The sequence below is a fragment of the Rhinoraja longicauda genome, chromosome 2 (genome assembly GCF_053455715.1).
Source record: "Rhinoraja longicauda isolate Sanriku21f chromosome 2, sRhiLon1.1, whole genome shotgun sequence".
In the NCBI taxonomy this organism is placed as follows: Eukaryota; Metazoa; Chordata; class Chondrichthyes; order Rajiformes; family Arhynchobatidae; genus Rhinoraja; species Rhinoraja longicauda.
In genome coordinates this window covers 113,996,344-114,011,577 of record NC_135954.1, presented here as the reverse complement: position 1 = coordinate 114,011,577, position 15,234 = coordinate 113,996,344, and the positions used below count along the sequence as shown (strand labels likewise).

General features: G+C 54.0%; 1 protein-coding gene across 1 annotated transcript in view; it reads right to left on the bottom strand.

The window, feature by feature from the left end:
• Window positions 1–1,067: 1,067 nt before the first annotated feature.
• vill (villin-like) overlaps window positions 1,068–15,234 on the bottom strand; it is a 32,580-nt gene continuing 18,413 nt past the window's right edge. Inside the window, 8 exon segments of the mRNA XM_078424213.1 lie at window positions 1,068–1,280; window positions 1,282–1,344; window positions 2,446–2,604; window positions 4,476–4,613; window positions 5,913–6,013; window positions 7,678–7,831; window positions 12,127–12,225; window positions 14,374–14,452. Coding sequence (XP_078280339.1) covers window positions 1,068–1,280; window positions 1,282–1,344; window positions 2,446–2,604; window positions 4,476–4,613; window positions 5,913–6,013; window positions 7,678–7,831; window positions 12,127–12,225; window positions 14,374–14,452 — 1,006 coding nt within the window.

The window sequence follows — 15,234 nt, the reverse complement described above, 5'->3', positions numbered from 1 at the left end:
CCCTCGCTCGCTCTACAGAGCAACCTCCCTCCCTGACTGACACCTGACACAAGTCTCTGGGACGGTGAGAGGCCCAGATAGAGTAAACATCAGAACCTTTTCCCAAAGGATGGAAAAATGTCAAAGGAGAGAGTTGATAGAAGTATAAAACACTGAGACTGGATTGTGTCCATCTACCTGTGAAGGGAGGAGGACACATCGATACATAGAAACATGGAAAATAGGTGCAGGAGGAGGCCATTCGGCCCTTCGAGCCAGCACCGCCATTCATTGTGATCATGGCTGATCATCCACAATCAGTAACCCGTGCCTGCCTTCTCCCCATATCCCTTGATTCCACTAGTCCCCTAGAGCTCTATCTAACTCTCTCTTAAATTCATCCAGTGAATTGGCCTCCACTGCCCTCTGTGGCAGAGAATTCCACAAATTCACAACTCTCTGGGTGCAAAAGTTTCTTCTCACCTCGGTTTTAAATGGTCTCCCCTTTATTCTTAGACTGTGGCCCCTGGTTCTGGACTCCCCCAACATTGGGAACATTTTTCCTGTATCTAGCTTGTCCAGTCCTTTTATAATTTTATACGTCTCTATAAGATCCCCTCTCATCCTTCTAAACTCCAGTGAATACAAGCCCAGTCTTTCCAATCTTTCCTCATATGACAGTCCCGCCATCCCGGGGATTAACCTGGTGAACCTACGCTGCACTGCCTCAATAGGGGGATGGAGAGAAGGTTGAAGATGGAGAGAGAGAGAGAGAGAGAGAAGGTTGGAGGGAGTGAGAGAGAGGTGGGAGGATGAATGGCGACTGATTGTGGAGTAAGTTTCAGGAGAGGGGGTGGTGGGGGGGAGACGGTGACGTCCTTCCTCAAATTAGGAGACCAGAACTGCACACCAGGGCCCTGTACAAACTGCAGAAGGACCTCTTTGCTCCTATACTCAAATTTGGAGACCATAACTGCACACAGTACTCCAGGTGCGGTCTCACCTGTACAACCGCAGAAGGACCTCTTTACTCCTATACTCAACTCCTCTCGTTATGAAGGCCAGCATGCCATTGGCTTTCTTCTCTGCTAGTTCCCTTGTTCCTGGTCACCTTGTTCCCGTTGGAAGCTGCAGCCCACCTGTGTCCCCCCCCTCTCCCATCCCCCTCCATCCCCAGGTGTGCTCACCTTGCCACACCACATGTAGACGGTCTGCTCCGTCCTCAATACGAAGATGTCGTTGGAGTTGAGGGAGGAGGCTCGCGCTGGGACTTCCACGGCCTTGGTGTTCAGTTCCGTGGTTGCCCCGCACCTGGAACAGCCTGATGGGACCTTCATCCGTCTGTCCATCGCGACCCGTCCCACCCTAAGGTGCACGGGGAGGGGGGAGGGGAGGGGGGACATGGGGCAAGAGAGTGGCACAGTTTACTTTAGTTTGGTTCAGAGATACAGCGCGGAAACAGGCCCCTTCGACCCACCGGGTCCGCGCCGCCCAGCGATCCCCGCACACTAACACTGTCCTACACCCACTAGGGACAATGTTTACAATTACCAAGCCAATTAACCTACAAACCTGCACGTCTTCGGAGTGTGGGAGGAAACCGAAGATCTCGGAGAAAACCCACGCAGGTCACAGGAGAACGTACAAACTCCGTACAGACGGCACCCGTAGTCGGGATGGAACCCGGGTCTCCGGCGCTGTGAGGCGGCAACTCTACCGCTGCGCCACCGTGACCGCCCACAGGTTGGTGGTCGTGGTGTGAGGAAGGAGGTGAACCATCCCATCTTTTCCAAACCCCCCACCCATCATCTCGCTGAACCCCATCTCCATATAACCCCCCCCCACACTCAAGTCTGGAGAAGGGTCTCGACCCGAAACGTCACCCATTCCTTCTCTCCCGAGATGCTGCCTGACCCGCTGAGTTACTCCAGCGTTGTGTGTCTACCCCCTCCCACGTAACAGCAGAGGCATCTCCCCACCCCTCACCCACCTTGCACCTCCACAAAACCCCAGCCGATACCAAACACCCCTCCCCACCCACCCCCACCTCCAGCACTCCCACCATTCACCTCCACAACACCCCCCCCCCTGCTCAACCCCTCTCCACTCCACAAAACCACCAACACACCCAACCCTACATCCACATCTAGTTCCCCACCACCACAACCCCCACCCACCCTCTCCCCACCTCTACCCCCTCCTCACCCCCACCCACTCCCCACCCACCCCCTCCACATCACCCACCGACTCCTCATCCCCACCCTCTCCCCATCCCCCACCCTCTCCCCATCCCCCACCCCACCCCACCCCTACCCACCCCACCCCCACCGTCTCCCCATCCCCCCACCCCACCCCTCTTTCCCCACCCCCCACCCACCCACCCACCCACCCACTCCCCACCCACCCACCCACTCCCCACCCACCCACCCACTCCCCACCCCCCCACCCTCTGCTGCGAGACCTCACCTCGAAGATGATGAGTTTGCCCTTGAAGATGGCCTGGAAGTGCCGGGGCTCCTTGTTCATCACCACACGGACCTGCACGGCCTCATCGTTGTACTGCTTGTCCAGGTTCACCGCTTGGAAGGCAGAGGCTGCGACCTCACCCGGCGAGGCGTGCCGGCCCTGGACGGTCAAACACAGCCAAACGTCACAAACAGCACAAGTAAGTCACAGCAAGGGTCTCAGCGGGTTAGAGTTGGGGACTGGGGTTGCCAACTGTTCCCGTATTACCCAGGACATCCCATATTTTGAGCTAGATTGGTTTGTCCCGTAAGGACCGCCCTTGTCCCGCCTTAGGCCCGGACACTGTAGGCCCAGACAGTGTTAGTCAAGACACTGTAGGCCCGGACAGTGTTAGTCCAGACACTGTAGGCCCGGACAGTGTAGGCCCGGACAGTGTAGGCCCGGACATTGAAGGCCCGGACAGTGTAGGCCCGGACAGCGTAGGCCCGGACACTGAAGGCCCGGACAGTGTAGGCCCGGACAGTGAAGGCCCGGACAGTGTAGGCCCGGACAGTGTAGGCCCGGACACTGAAGGCCCGGACAGTGTAGGCCCGGACAGTGAAGGCCCGGACAGTGTAGGCCCGGACAGTGTAGGCCCGGACAGTGTAGCCCCGGACAGTGCAGGCCCGGACAGTGTAGGCCTGGACAGTGTAGGCCCGGACAGTGTAGGTCCAGAGGTCCAGGCACTGCCTAACGGAGGTTGCGTAGCAACCCGCCTCCCGGCCCGGGCAGCCACCATTGGTGGAGCGAGTGCAGGTGGCCGCTGGCTGGGTGAGGTCACGTGGGGGCGCGGGGCGGTGACATCACCTTGTCCCTTATTTGGGAGTGAGATAGTTGGCAACCCCTAGTTGGGATGACCCCATGGATCATCTGCGGAACATTGACTGCAGGGTAGATGGTCGCAGTGAAGCCACGTGCACATTGGAGGAACAGCACCTCTTATTTTGCTTGGGCAGCTCACAAGATCGATGTGTCTCTCCGTCCCTCCCCCACCCTGCACGTCCAGCCTGTCCCACTGTTCATATCCATATATCCCTTTGGTCACATAGAAACATAGAAAACAGATGCAGGAGGCAGCCACTCGGCCCTTCGAGCCAGCACCGCCATTCATTGTGATCATGGCTGATCATCCACAATCAGTAACCCGTGCCGGCCTTCTCCCCATATCCCTTGATTCCGCTAGCCCCTAGAGCTCTATCTAACTCTCTTTTAACAAATTCCACAAATTCACAACTCTCTGGGTGAAAAGGTTTTTTCTCACCTCAGTTTTAAATGGCCTCCCCTTTATTCTCAGACTGTGGCCCCTGGTTCTGGACTCCCCCAACATTGGGAACATGTTTCCTGCATCTAGCTTGTCCAGTCCTTTTATAATTTTATACGTCTCTATAAGATCCCCTCTCATCCTTCTAAACTCCAGTGAGTACAAGCCCAGCCTTTCCAATCTTTCCTCATATGACAGTCCCGCCATCCCGGGGATTAACCTGGTGAACCTACACTGCACTGCCTCAATAGCAAGAATGTCCTTCCTCAAATTAGGACACCAAAACTGCACACAATACTCCAGGTGTGGTCTCACCAGGGCCCTGTACAACTGCAGAAGGACCTCTTTGCTCCTATACTCAAATCCTCTCATTATGAAGGCCAACATGCCATTAGCTTTCTTCACTGCCTGCTGTACCTGCATGTTTAGTTTTGAGATACAGTGCAGAAACAGGCCGTACAGCCCACCGAGTCCCCACTCACTAGCACTCTCCTACACCCACTAGGGACAATTTTACTGAAGTCAATTAACCTACAAACCTGCACGTCTCTGGAGTGTGGGAGGAAACCGGAGCTCCCGGAGAAAACCCACGCAGGTCACTGGGAGAACGTACAAACTCCATGCAGACAGCGCCCGTAGTGGGGATTGAACCCGGGTCTCTGGTGCTGTGAGGCAGCGACTCTACCCGCCCTGTGTGATAATGCGTCAGCCCCCCCAGTACAGTGCCCACCTGCCACATGTACAGCATGTACGATGGTCTGCCGTTCTTCATGTAGGTGTAGAGCACCAGGTAGCAGTCTCCACCATAGAACTGCCCGTAGGTCCTCGGAACGACCGGGGCCAGCTCGCTCTCCTCGATCCTCCACACCTGACCAGACAGCAAGGTACGTCAGTGCGGGCACGGGCGGGGAGGGCAGAAGGGCCTGTATGCATGCTGCGTGCCACCGGGTGGCGCCGTCAGCGATGGCTGCCTCGCCAACGGCCCGTCCATTGTTATCGTCTTTTTGTTATTTTTAATGTGTTTTAAAAGTCTGTGTTAATGTTCTCTGGTTTGTTTTATGTGGGGGGGTGGGGGAGGGGGTCGGGGGAAACGTTTTATCAATCTCTTACCTTGCCGGAGATGTGATTGTTTTCTGGATCGTATCTCCGGTCGCTCTGCGGCCTAACATCGTGGAGCTGGCGGCCTTGCTCGGGACTGACTTTGAGCCCCACCGGGGGGGCCGTGGACTTACCATCGGAGCCTGCGATCCCTTGCCTGCGATCCACGCTCCAACCGCGGCCTGCGGATTTCACCATCGAGGAGCTGGCAGTCTCGGGTAGAGTCTGATGTCGGGAAGCTCCAAGCCGCAGGAGGTTTGACTAGTCCCGGCCCGGTGTAGATCGCCTGGCGTGGGAGAGCTGAGATTCCCCCCGATGCAGGAGCTTGATCGCCCCGACAACGGAGAGCCCGACTGCCGGTTACGGGAGTCAAGATCGCCCCGTCAACGGAAGGCTCGAGGCCCCCGACCGTGGGAGGACAAAGAAGGGAAGAGATTGAACCTTTTATTCGCCTTCCATCACAGTGAGGAATGTGGAGGAGTCACTGTGGTGGATGTTCATGTTAAAATGTATATTGTGTGTCCTGTTGCTTTTTATTGTTATGACTGTACGGCAAATGAAGTCCCTCGTATGTTGTAAAACATACTTGGCTAATAAAGTATGGTTGTGATTATGATTGTGATTTTGATGAGTGCAGGCACCGGTAGTCGGGGTCACGGGTCGGCGGGTCGAGGTCAGGGGTCGATGGGTTGAGGTCGGGGGTCGGTGGGTCGAGGTCAGAGGTTGGCGAATCGAGGTCAGGTGTCGGCGGGTCTAGGTCACAGGGCGGCGAGAGGTTGGCGAATCGAGGTCAGGGGTCGGCGGGTCTAGGTCACAGGGCGGCGGGTCGAGGTCAGGGGTTGGTGGGTCGATGTCACGGGGTGGCGGGTCGAGGTCAGGGGTCGACAGGTCGGGGTCGAGGGACGGCGGGTCGAGGTCAGGGGTCGGAGGGTCGAGGTCAGTGGTCAGCGGGTCGACAGGGTTGAGGTCACGGGTGGAGGTCACGGGTAAAGGTCAGGGTCGGCGGGTGGATGTCACCACAATGCGGTGTGAGAAAAATGAAGGGTCTGAGGTTCGAAAGGTGTCTCACCTCCACCGTGCCCGAGGCATCATCCACCATCCTCAGCTGAGCTGCCAGCTCGGGGCGGGCGTGAAGCTCAGTCACGTCGAACTTGGTCTGTTCCACCTTAGCTGTGGCGCAGAACAGACAAAGGGACAGAAAAATATAACTCAGAAGCTGGCAAACCGCGAATTAGAGTTTTAAAGTTTGACAAGCAAGTCAACGCTGTGGTAAAAGCCAGCTTCTTCCAGCTTCGTACCATAGCTAAAATCAAACCATTCCTCCAATTTGATGACATTGAAAAAATCATCCACGCATTCATTTCCTCCCACCTAGACTACTGCAACTCCCTATACACTGGGATCAGCCCATCATCCCTGTCCCGCCTGCAACTGGTCCAAAACGCCGCAGCGAGACTCCTGACGGGTACCCGTAAAAGGGACCACATCACCCCGATTCTGGCCTCTCTCCACTGGCTCCCAGTACAGTACAGAATCAACTTCAAGCTCCTCCTATTCACATACAAAGCCCTAAACAGGCTTGCCCCCCCCCCCCCCATATCAAAAATCTTCTAACCCACCACTCTATCTCCAGGTCCCTCAGGTCGGCCGACTTGGGGCTACTCACTATCCCGCGGTCTAGGCTTAAGCTCAGGCACACAGACTCAAGCAAACACGACACACAAAAACATAACCTGGACATAGTCTTTTACCTAAACTCCTCATAAATTACATGACAATACAAAGAAAAACAGCCACTCCGTCACTCCAAAGACATACGGCATTGTAGGTTCATTGGCTTGGTAAATGTAAAATGTAAAAATTGTCCCTAGTGGGGATAGGATAGTGTTAGAAACGTAGAAACATAGACAATAGGTACAGGGGGGAGGCCATTCGGCCCTTCGAGCCAGCACTGCCATTCATTGTGATCATGGCTGATCATCCACAATCAGTAACCCGTGCCTGCCTTCTCCCCATATCCCTTGATTCCACTAGCCCCTAGAGCTCTATCTAACTCTCTTTTAAACCCATCCAGTGAATTGGTCTCCACTGCCCTCTGTGGCAGAGAATTCCACAGATTCACAACTCTCTGGGTGAAAAAGCTTTTCCTCATCTCAGTCCTAAATGGCCTCCCCTTTATTCTTGGACTGTGGCCCCTGGTTCTGGACTCCCCCAACATGGGGAACATTTTCTTCCTGCGTCTGGCCTGTCCAATTCTTTAAGAATGTTATATGTTTCTACAGTGTGCGGGGATCGCTGTTCGGTGCGGACCCAGTGGGCCAGTTTCAACGCTGGGTCTCAAAACTAAACTAAGCCACAAAACAAAAGTCGGCAGTGGGGATGGAACCCGAGACCCTGATGGTGTGAGCCAGCGGCTCAATCCGCTACGCCACCTTGACGCATGTTTAGTTTGGTTTAGAGATACAGCGCGGAAACAGGCCCTTCAGCCCACCGGGTCCGGTCCGACCAGCGATCCCCGCACATTAACACTATCCTACACCCACTAGGAGCAATTTTTGCATTTACCAAGCCAATTAACCTACAAACCTGCACGTCTTTGGAGTGTGGGAGGAAACCGGAGATCCCGGAGAAAACCCACGCAGGTCACGGGGAGAACGTACAAACTCCGTACAGACAGCACCCGTAGTCGGGATGGAACCCGGGTCTCCGGCGCTGCATTCGCTGTAAGGCAGCAACTCTACCACTGCGCCACCGAGACCGCCGTTTCTGGGGGGGGGGGGTCTCTGTTGGTATCTAAGGGGAGTACCCCCTGAGGGGGGGAGTGGGCCACTCACCGATCTTGCCCACCGTATACTTCTTGCCCAGGCCCTGGGTCTGCCCCTTCACTGTCCACTTCTTGAAGAGCTGCTTGAAGATGGCCGACTCTGCCTCGTCGTTCAGCAGAACAATGTTGGTGTTGGGGCTGTAGCCCTTGGCTTTGCTGAAACCCTGCGAGAGGAAAGAAGTCAGAATCACACAAGGACACAAGACAATGGGGACGTGAGCAGCCAACTCCACCCCAAAGCCCAGCACTCAAACTAGGAGGGCCAACTTCCTCACTCCCAAATATGGGACAAGGTGACGTCACCGCCCCGCGCCCCACGTGACCTCACCCAGCCAGCGGCCACGTGCTCCCACTCCACCAATGGTGGCCGCCCGGGCCGGGAGGCGATAGGCGGCGCCCGTGCCTCTGGACCTACACGGTTCGGGCCTACAGTGTCCGGGCCTACAGTGTCCGGGCCTACAGTGTCCGGGCCTACAGTGTCCGGGCCTACACTGTCCGGGCCTGCAGTGTCCGGGCCTGCAGTGTCCGGGCCTGCAGTGTCCGGGCATGCAGTGTCCGGGCCTGCAGTGTCCGGGCCTGCAGTGTCCGGGCCTGCAGTGTCCGGGCCTGCAGTGTCCGGGCCTGCAGTGTCCGGGCCTGCAGTGTCCGGGCCTGCAGTGTCCGGGCCTGCAGTGGGAACTCTCCCCTGTGCCATAACACCACAAGACATAGTAGATGGCCATTCAGCCCATCGAGCCTACAGTGTCTGGGCCTAATACGGGACAAGGGCGGTCCCGTACGGGACAATCCAATTTAGCCCAAAATACGGGATGTCCCGGCTAATATGGGACAGTTGGCAACCCTAACTCAAACTCTCCCCTGTGCCATAACACCACAAGACATAGGAGTAGATGGCCATTCAGCCCATCGAGTCTACACCATTCACTTATGGCTGATTTAGTTTAGTTTAGTTTTAAAGATACAGCCTTTCGGCCCACTGAGTCCGCACCGACCAGCGATGCCCACACACTAACACAAGCCTACTACACACACTAGGGACAATTTACACTTTTCCCAAGTATATAAACCCAAGCCAATTAACCTACAAACCTGTATGTCTTTGGAGTGTGGGAGGAAACCGAAGATCTCGGAGAAAACCTATGCAGGTCACGGGGAGAACGTACAAACTCCATACAGACGGCGCCCGTAGTCGGGATGGAACCCAGGTTTCTGGCGCTGCATTCGCTGTAAGGCAGCAACTCTACCGCTGCGCCACCGTGCCGCCCACAAATCTTTCCCTCTCAACCTCATCCCCCTGCCTTGTCCCCATAACCTTTGATCCCCATCCTAATGAAAACCTAGCATCTCCAATAGTCAATAGGTGCAGGAGGAGGCCATTCAGCCCTTCGAGCCAACACCGCCATTCAATGTGATCATGGCTGATCATTCTCAATCAGTACCCCGTTCCTGCCTTCTCCCCATACCCCCTGACTCCGCTATCCTTAAGAGCTCTATCCAGCTCTCTCTTGAGTGCATTCAGCGAATTGGCCTCCACTGCCTTCTGAGGCAGAGAATTCCACAGATTCACAACTCTCTGACTGAAAAATGTTTTTCCTCATCTCCGTTCTAAATGACCTACCCCTTATTCTTAAACTGTGGCCCCTGGTTCTGGACTCCCCTAACATTCCTGCCTCTAACGTGTCCAACCCCTTAATAATCTTCGATAAGATCTCCTCTCATCCTTCTAAATTCCAGTGTATACAAGCCTAGTCGCTCCAGTCTTTCAACATATGACAGTCCCCGCCATTCCGGGAATTAACCTAGTGAACCTACGCTGCACGCCCTCAATAGCATGAATATCCTTCCTCAAATTTGGAGACCAAAACTGCACACAGTACTCCAGGTGCAGTCTCACTAGGGCCCTGTACAACTGCAGAAGGACCTCTTTACTCCTATACTCAACTCCTCTTGTTATGAAGGCCAACATTCCATTGGCTTTCTTCACTGCCTGCTGTACCTGCATGCTTCCTTTCAGTGACCGATTCACTAGGACACCCAGATCTCGTTGTACGTCCCCTTTTCCTAACTTGACACCATTCAGATAATAATCTGCCTTCCTATTCTTACCACCAAAGTGGATAACCTCACACTTATCCACATTAAACTGCATCTGCCATGCATCCGCCCACTCACACAACCTGTCCAAGTCACCCTGCAACCTCATAGCATCTTCCTCACAGTTCACACTACCACCCAGATTTGTATCATCTGCAAATTTGCTAATGGTACTTTTAATCCTTTCATCCAACCTATGTCCTCTGGTCCTACATTCCCCAACTCTGGGCAAGAGACTCTGTGCATCTACCCGATCAATTCCTCTCATGATTTTGTACACCTCTATAAGATCTCCCCTCATCCTCCTGCGCTCCATGGAATAGAGTCCCAGCCTACTCAACCTCTCCCTGTAGCTCACGCCCTCTAGTCCTGGCAACATCATTATATGTTATAACATCCTTGTAAATCTTTTCTGCACACTTTCAAGCTTGATAACATCTTTCCTATAACATGGTGCCCAGAACTGAACACGATGGTCTAAATGCGGCCTCACCAACGTCTTCTCCAACTGCAACAGCCAGTCTGGGTTTCCCCCCACACTCCAAAGACGTGCAAGTTTCTACGTTAATTGGCGTTGGTAAAATTGTAAATGGTTGCTAGTGTGTAGGATAGTGATAGTGAGCAGGATAGTGATAGTGCGTAGGATAGTGATAGTGAGCAGGAGGGCTCGATTCTACACTAAATCTCTAAAAGTCTAAAAACAAATTAAAGACTGCAGTTGCTGGAATCTTGAGCATCAGGCAAAATGCTGGAGGAACTCAATGGGCCAATCTAAAACATAGAAAATAGGTGCAGGAGGAGGCCATTCGGACCTTCGAGCCAGCACCGCCATTCATTGTGATCATGGCTGATCATTCCCAATCAATAACCCGTGCCTGCCTTCTCCCCATATCCCTTGATTCCACTAGCCCCTAGAGCTCTATCTAACTCTGTATTAAATTCATCCAGTGAATTGGCCTCCACTGCCTTCGGTGGCAGAGAATTCCACAAATTCACATCTCTCTGGGTAAAAAAGTTTCTTCTCACCTCAGTTTTAAATGGCCTCCCCTTTATTCTTAGACTGTGGCCCCTGGTTCTGGACTCCCCCAACATTGGGAACATTTTTCCTGCATCTAGCTTGTCCAGTCCTTTTAGAATTTTATACGTTTCTATAAGAAAGGGTCCTGATCCAAAATGAACCTTTTCTGTGAATACACCTGTCCAAGGGTCTTGTATTCGGGATCTCTGTGTTCTGCAACACTCTCCCGGGGTCTGCCTTAGACTGCAGGTCCTGTCCGGGTTTGGCCCACCAAGATGTCAGAGTTTCCATTGGGGCCTGGAGTGGAGGGAACGGTGTGCGAGTCTGTGTACCACGTGTACATGGAGTGTGTGAGTCTGTGTACCACGTGTACATGGAGTGTGTGAGTCTGTGTTCCACGTGTACATGGAGTGTGTGTGTTCCACGTGTACATGGAGTGTGTGTGTTCCACGTGTACATGGAGTGTGAGTCTGTGTACCACGTGTACACGGAGTGTGTGAGTCTGTGTTCCACGTGTACACGGAGTGTGTGAGTCTGTGTTCCACGTGTACACGGAGTGTGTGAGTCTGTGTTCCACGTGTACATGGAGTGTGTGTACCACGTGTACATGGAGTGTGTGAGTCTGTGTACCACGTGTACACGGAGTGTATGTGTTCCACGTGTACACGGAGTGTGTGTGTTCCACGTGTACATGGAGTGTGTGAGTCTGTGTACCACGTGTACATGGAGTGTGTGAGTCTGTGTACCACGTGTACATGGAGTGTGTGAGGTTGCAGCCCCTGTTCCAATATCTAAAGGGGCTGCTCCTTGCCTTCTGGCTGCACTTCACACCCACCATCCCCATCTTTGGACACCCTGTACCTACAGTGTCCCGGCCTACACGGTCCGGGCCTACAGTGTCCGGGCCTACACGGTCCGGGTCTACAGTGTCCGGGCCTACAGTGTCCGGGCCTACAGTGTCCGGGCCTACAGTGTCCGGGCCTACACTGTCCGGGCCTACACTGTCCGGGCCTACACTGTCCGGGCCTACACTGTCCGGGCCTACACTGTCCGGGCCTACAGTGTCCCGTCCTACAGTGTCTGGGCCTACAGCGGCCCCCGGGCCTAATACAGGACGAGGGCAGTCCCGTACGGGACAAACCAATTTAGCCCAAAATACGGGATGTCCCGGCTAATACGGGACGGTTGGCAACCCCTATGCCTGTCCCACTGAGTTACTCCAGCATTTTGTTGGCCTATCGTCGGTGTAAAGCAGCGTCTGTAGTTCTTTCCCGCACATTGACGATTGGCCATTCCTTGGTCACCTTCCCACTGCTCAGTGCGGGGACATTTGATTCAGGTACTAACCAAGGCCCTGTTCAATCCTGCTCGTTTCTCATCTTTGTTGGCATTCTTCCCCTTCCACATGAAGATGGTGACTCCACCCTGGTCCAAGATGTAGCAGTCCTGCGGAGAGAGACAAGAACACTGTCGCACGGTCCGTGATATTCCACGCACATCCCCCTCACAACCCACGTGGCCATCGAGGGGGACGCCAGAACAGGCCCTTCGGCCCAACCCATCCCTGTCCCATCCAACCTAGTCCCATGTGCCCGTGTGTGGCCCATATCCCTCCAATCCAGTCCATCGAGTCCACGCCAAACATAGAAAATAGGTGCAGGAGGAGGCCATTTGGCCCTTCGAGCCAGCACCGCCATTCATTGTGATCATGGCTGATCATCCACAATCAGTAACCCGTGCCTGCCTTCTCCCCATATCCCTTGATCCCACTAGCCCCTAGAGCTCTATCTAACTCTCTCTTAAATTCATTCAGTGAATCGGCCTCCACTGCCCTCTGTGGCAGAGAATTCCACAAATTCACAACTCACTGGCTGAAAATGTTTCTTCTCACCTCAGTTTTAAATGGCCTCCCCTTTATTCTTGGACTGCGGCCCCTGGTTCTGGACTCCCCCAACATTGGGAACATTTTTCCTGCATCTAGCTTGTCAACCACCCATTTACTTATTTCAGGTTTAGATTTATTATTGTTACGTGTACTGAGGAACAGTGAAAGGCTTTGTATTGCATGCTGTCCAAACCAATCACATATACCATACGTAGATGCAATCAGTTCAAACTCAAGTACAACAGGTGGAGCAAAGGGGAAGATACGGAGTGCAGAATGTAGTTCTCAGCGTTGTATCGCACCAGTTCCACAGACAAAGTCCAATGTCCGCAATGGGGAAGAGGTGAATCGGACAGTAGCCTAGCTTATGGACTATTCAGAAGCCTGATAACTGTAGATAAGGTGGTCAAAAAGGCTTTCATCAGTCAGAGGATTGAGCATACAAGTTGGGAGGTCATGTTGCAGTTGTATGAGATCGCATTTAGAGTATTGTGTTCAGTTCTGGGCACCATGTTATGGGAAAGATATTAACAAGCTAGAAAGGGTTCAGAAAAGATTTACGAGGGGAGAGGTTGAGCAGGCTGGGTCTCTATTCCATGGAGCGCAGGAGGATGAGGGGAGATCTTATAGAGGTGTTCAAAATCATGAGAGGAATAGATCGGGTAGATGCACAGAGTCTTTTACCCAGAGTAGGGGAATCGAGGACCTGAGGACATAGGTTCAAGGTGAAGGGGAAAAGATTTAATAGGAATCCGAGGGGTGACTTTTTCACACAGAGGGTGGTGGGTGTATGGAACAAGCTGCCAGAGGAGGTAGTTGAGGCTGGGACTATCCCAACGTTTAAGAAACAGTTGGACAGGTACATGGATAGGACAGGTTTGGAGGGATATGGACCAAACTAAACTAAACAAGGGATAAGGAATACTCGGATGGGAACTGGGAATGATCACACGGGAAATAATTAGGTGGAGACCGGGATCAGGACTGGACACTGAGGATCCAGGATTAGGAATCGTGAGAATGGTCAACTTGGATCCAGGATGGGAAATAAAATGGTGGAGAGCTGGATCAGGGACGGGCATGGGGGATCCAGGATTAGGACTAGTTCGATGTAGGGTTGCCAACTGTCCCGTTTTAGACGGGACATCCCGTATTTTGGACTAAATTGGTTTGTCCCGTACGGGACCACCCTTGTCCCATATTAGGCCCAGGGGGCGCTGTAGGCCCGGACGCTGTAGGCCCGGACGCTGTAGGGCCCGGGCACTGTAGGCCCGAACACTATAGGACCGGGGGCCACTGTAGGCCCGGAAACTGTAGGCCTCGACACTGTAGGCCCGGGGGCCATTGTAGGTCCGGGCACTGTAGGCCCGTGCGCCGCCTAACGGAGGTTGCGTAACAACCCGCCTCCCGGCCCGGGCGGCCGCCATTGTTGGAGCGGGAGCACGTGGTCGCTGGCTGGGTGAGGTCACGTGGGGCGCGGGGCGGTGATGTCACCTTGTCCCTTGTTTGGGAGTGAGGCAGTTGGAAACCCTAGTTGGATGGTAATTGGGAATGGTCATGTTGGATGCAGGGTGGGCAATAACTGGCGGGAGACGTGGATCGGGAACGGGCAATAGGGTCCCAGGATTGGGGGCAGTTGTCCTGGGCCTGTGCCGACGTGGGCTCGTATTCGAGCCGGGCCCACACGCTGGCAATCCCGGCCCACTCACCTCGTGCTTCAGCAGATCCTGGGTCAGAGGACGTGTGGCTACTTCCTGCACCATTAGACTTCCCGTGCTGTCAGAAACGCTGGAAAGAGAAACACATCGGGATGAATAATCAGTGAGAACGCGGAGACAGACACGATCAACCCAAAATTACATCTGGTTTTATTAAGGGCAGTCACGGTGGCGCAGCGGTAGAGTTGCCGCCTTACAGCGAATGCAGCGCCGGAGACCCGGGTTCCATCCTGACTACGGGCGCCGTCTGTATGGAGTTTGTACGTTCTCCCCGTGACCTGCGTGGGTTTTCTCCAAGATCTTCGGTTTCCTCCCACACTCCAAAGACGTGCAGGTTTGTAGGTTAATTGGCTTGGTAAATGTAAAAATTGTCCTTAGTGGGTGTAGGATAGTGTTAATGTGCGAGGATCGCTGGTCGGCGCGGACCCGGTGGGCTGAAGAGCCTGTTTCCACGCTGTATCTCTAAACTAAACTCTCTCTCCCGACCGAAGGTTCTCCCCACTGCCATTATGGGGAAGGCACGGATGCGCAGCGGGTAAAACCGCTGCCTGGCAGTGCCAGAGACCCGGGTTCCATCCTGATCACGGATGCTGTCTACGTGTGTGTGGAGTTTGCACGTTCTCCCTGTGACCACGTGGGCTTTCTCCAGGTGCCCCGGGTTCCTCCCACATCTCAGAGACGTGCGGGTTTGTGGGGTAATTGACTTTGGTAAGTTCCCCTGTGTTCAGGATGTGGGATGATTGTGGGGATGGAAGCTGATGGGAAAGGTATTAATGTAGGATTGGCGTCAGTGGGTGGCATATGGTCAGAGTAGATTTGATGGGCCGAAGGGCCTATTCCACGTGGCATTTC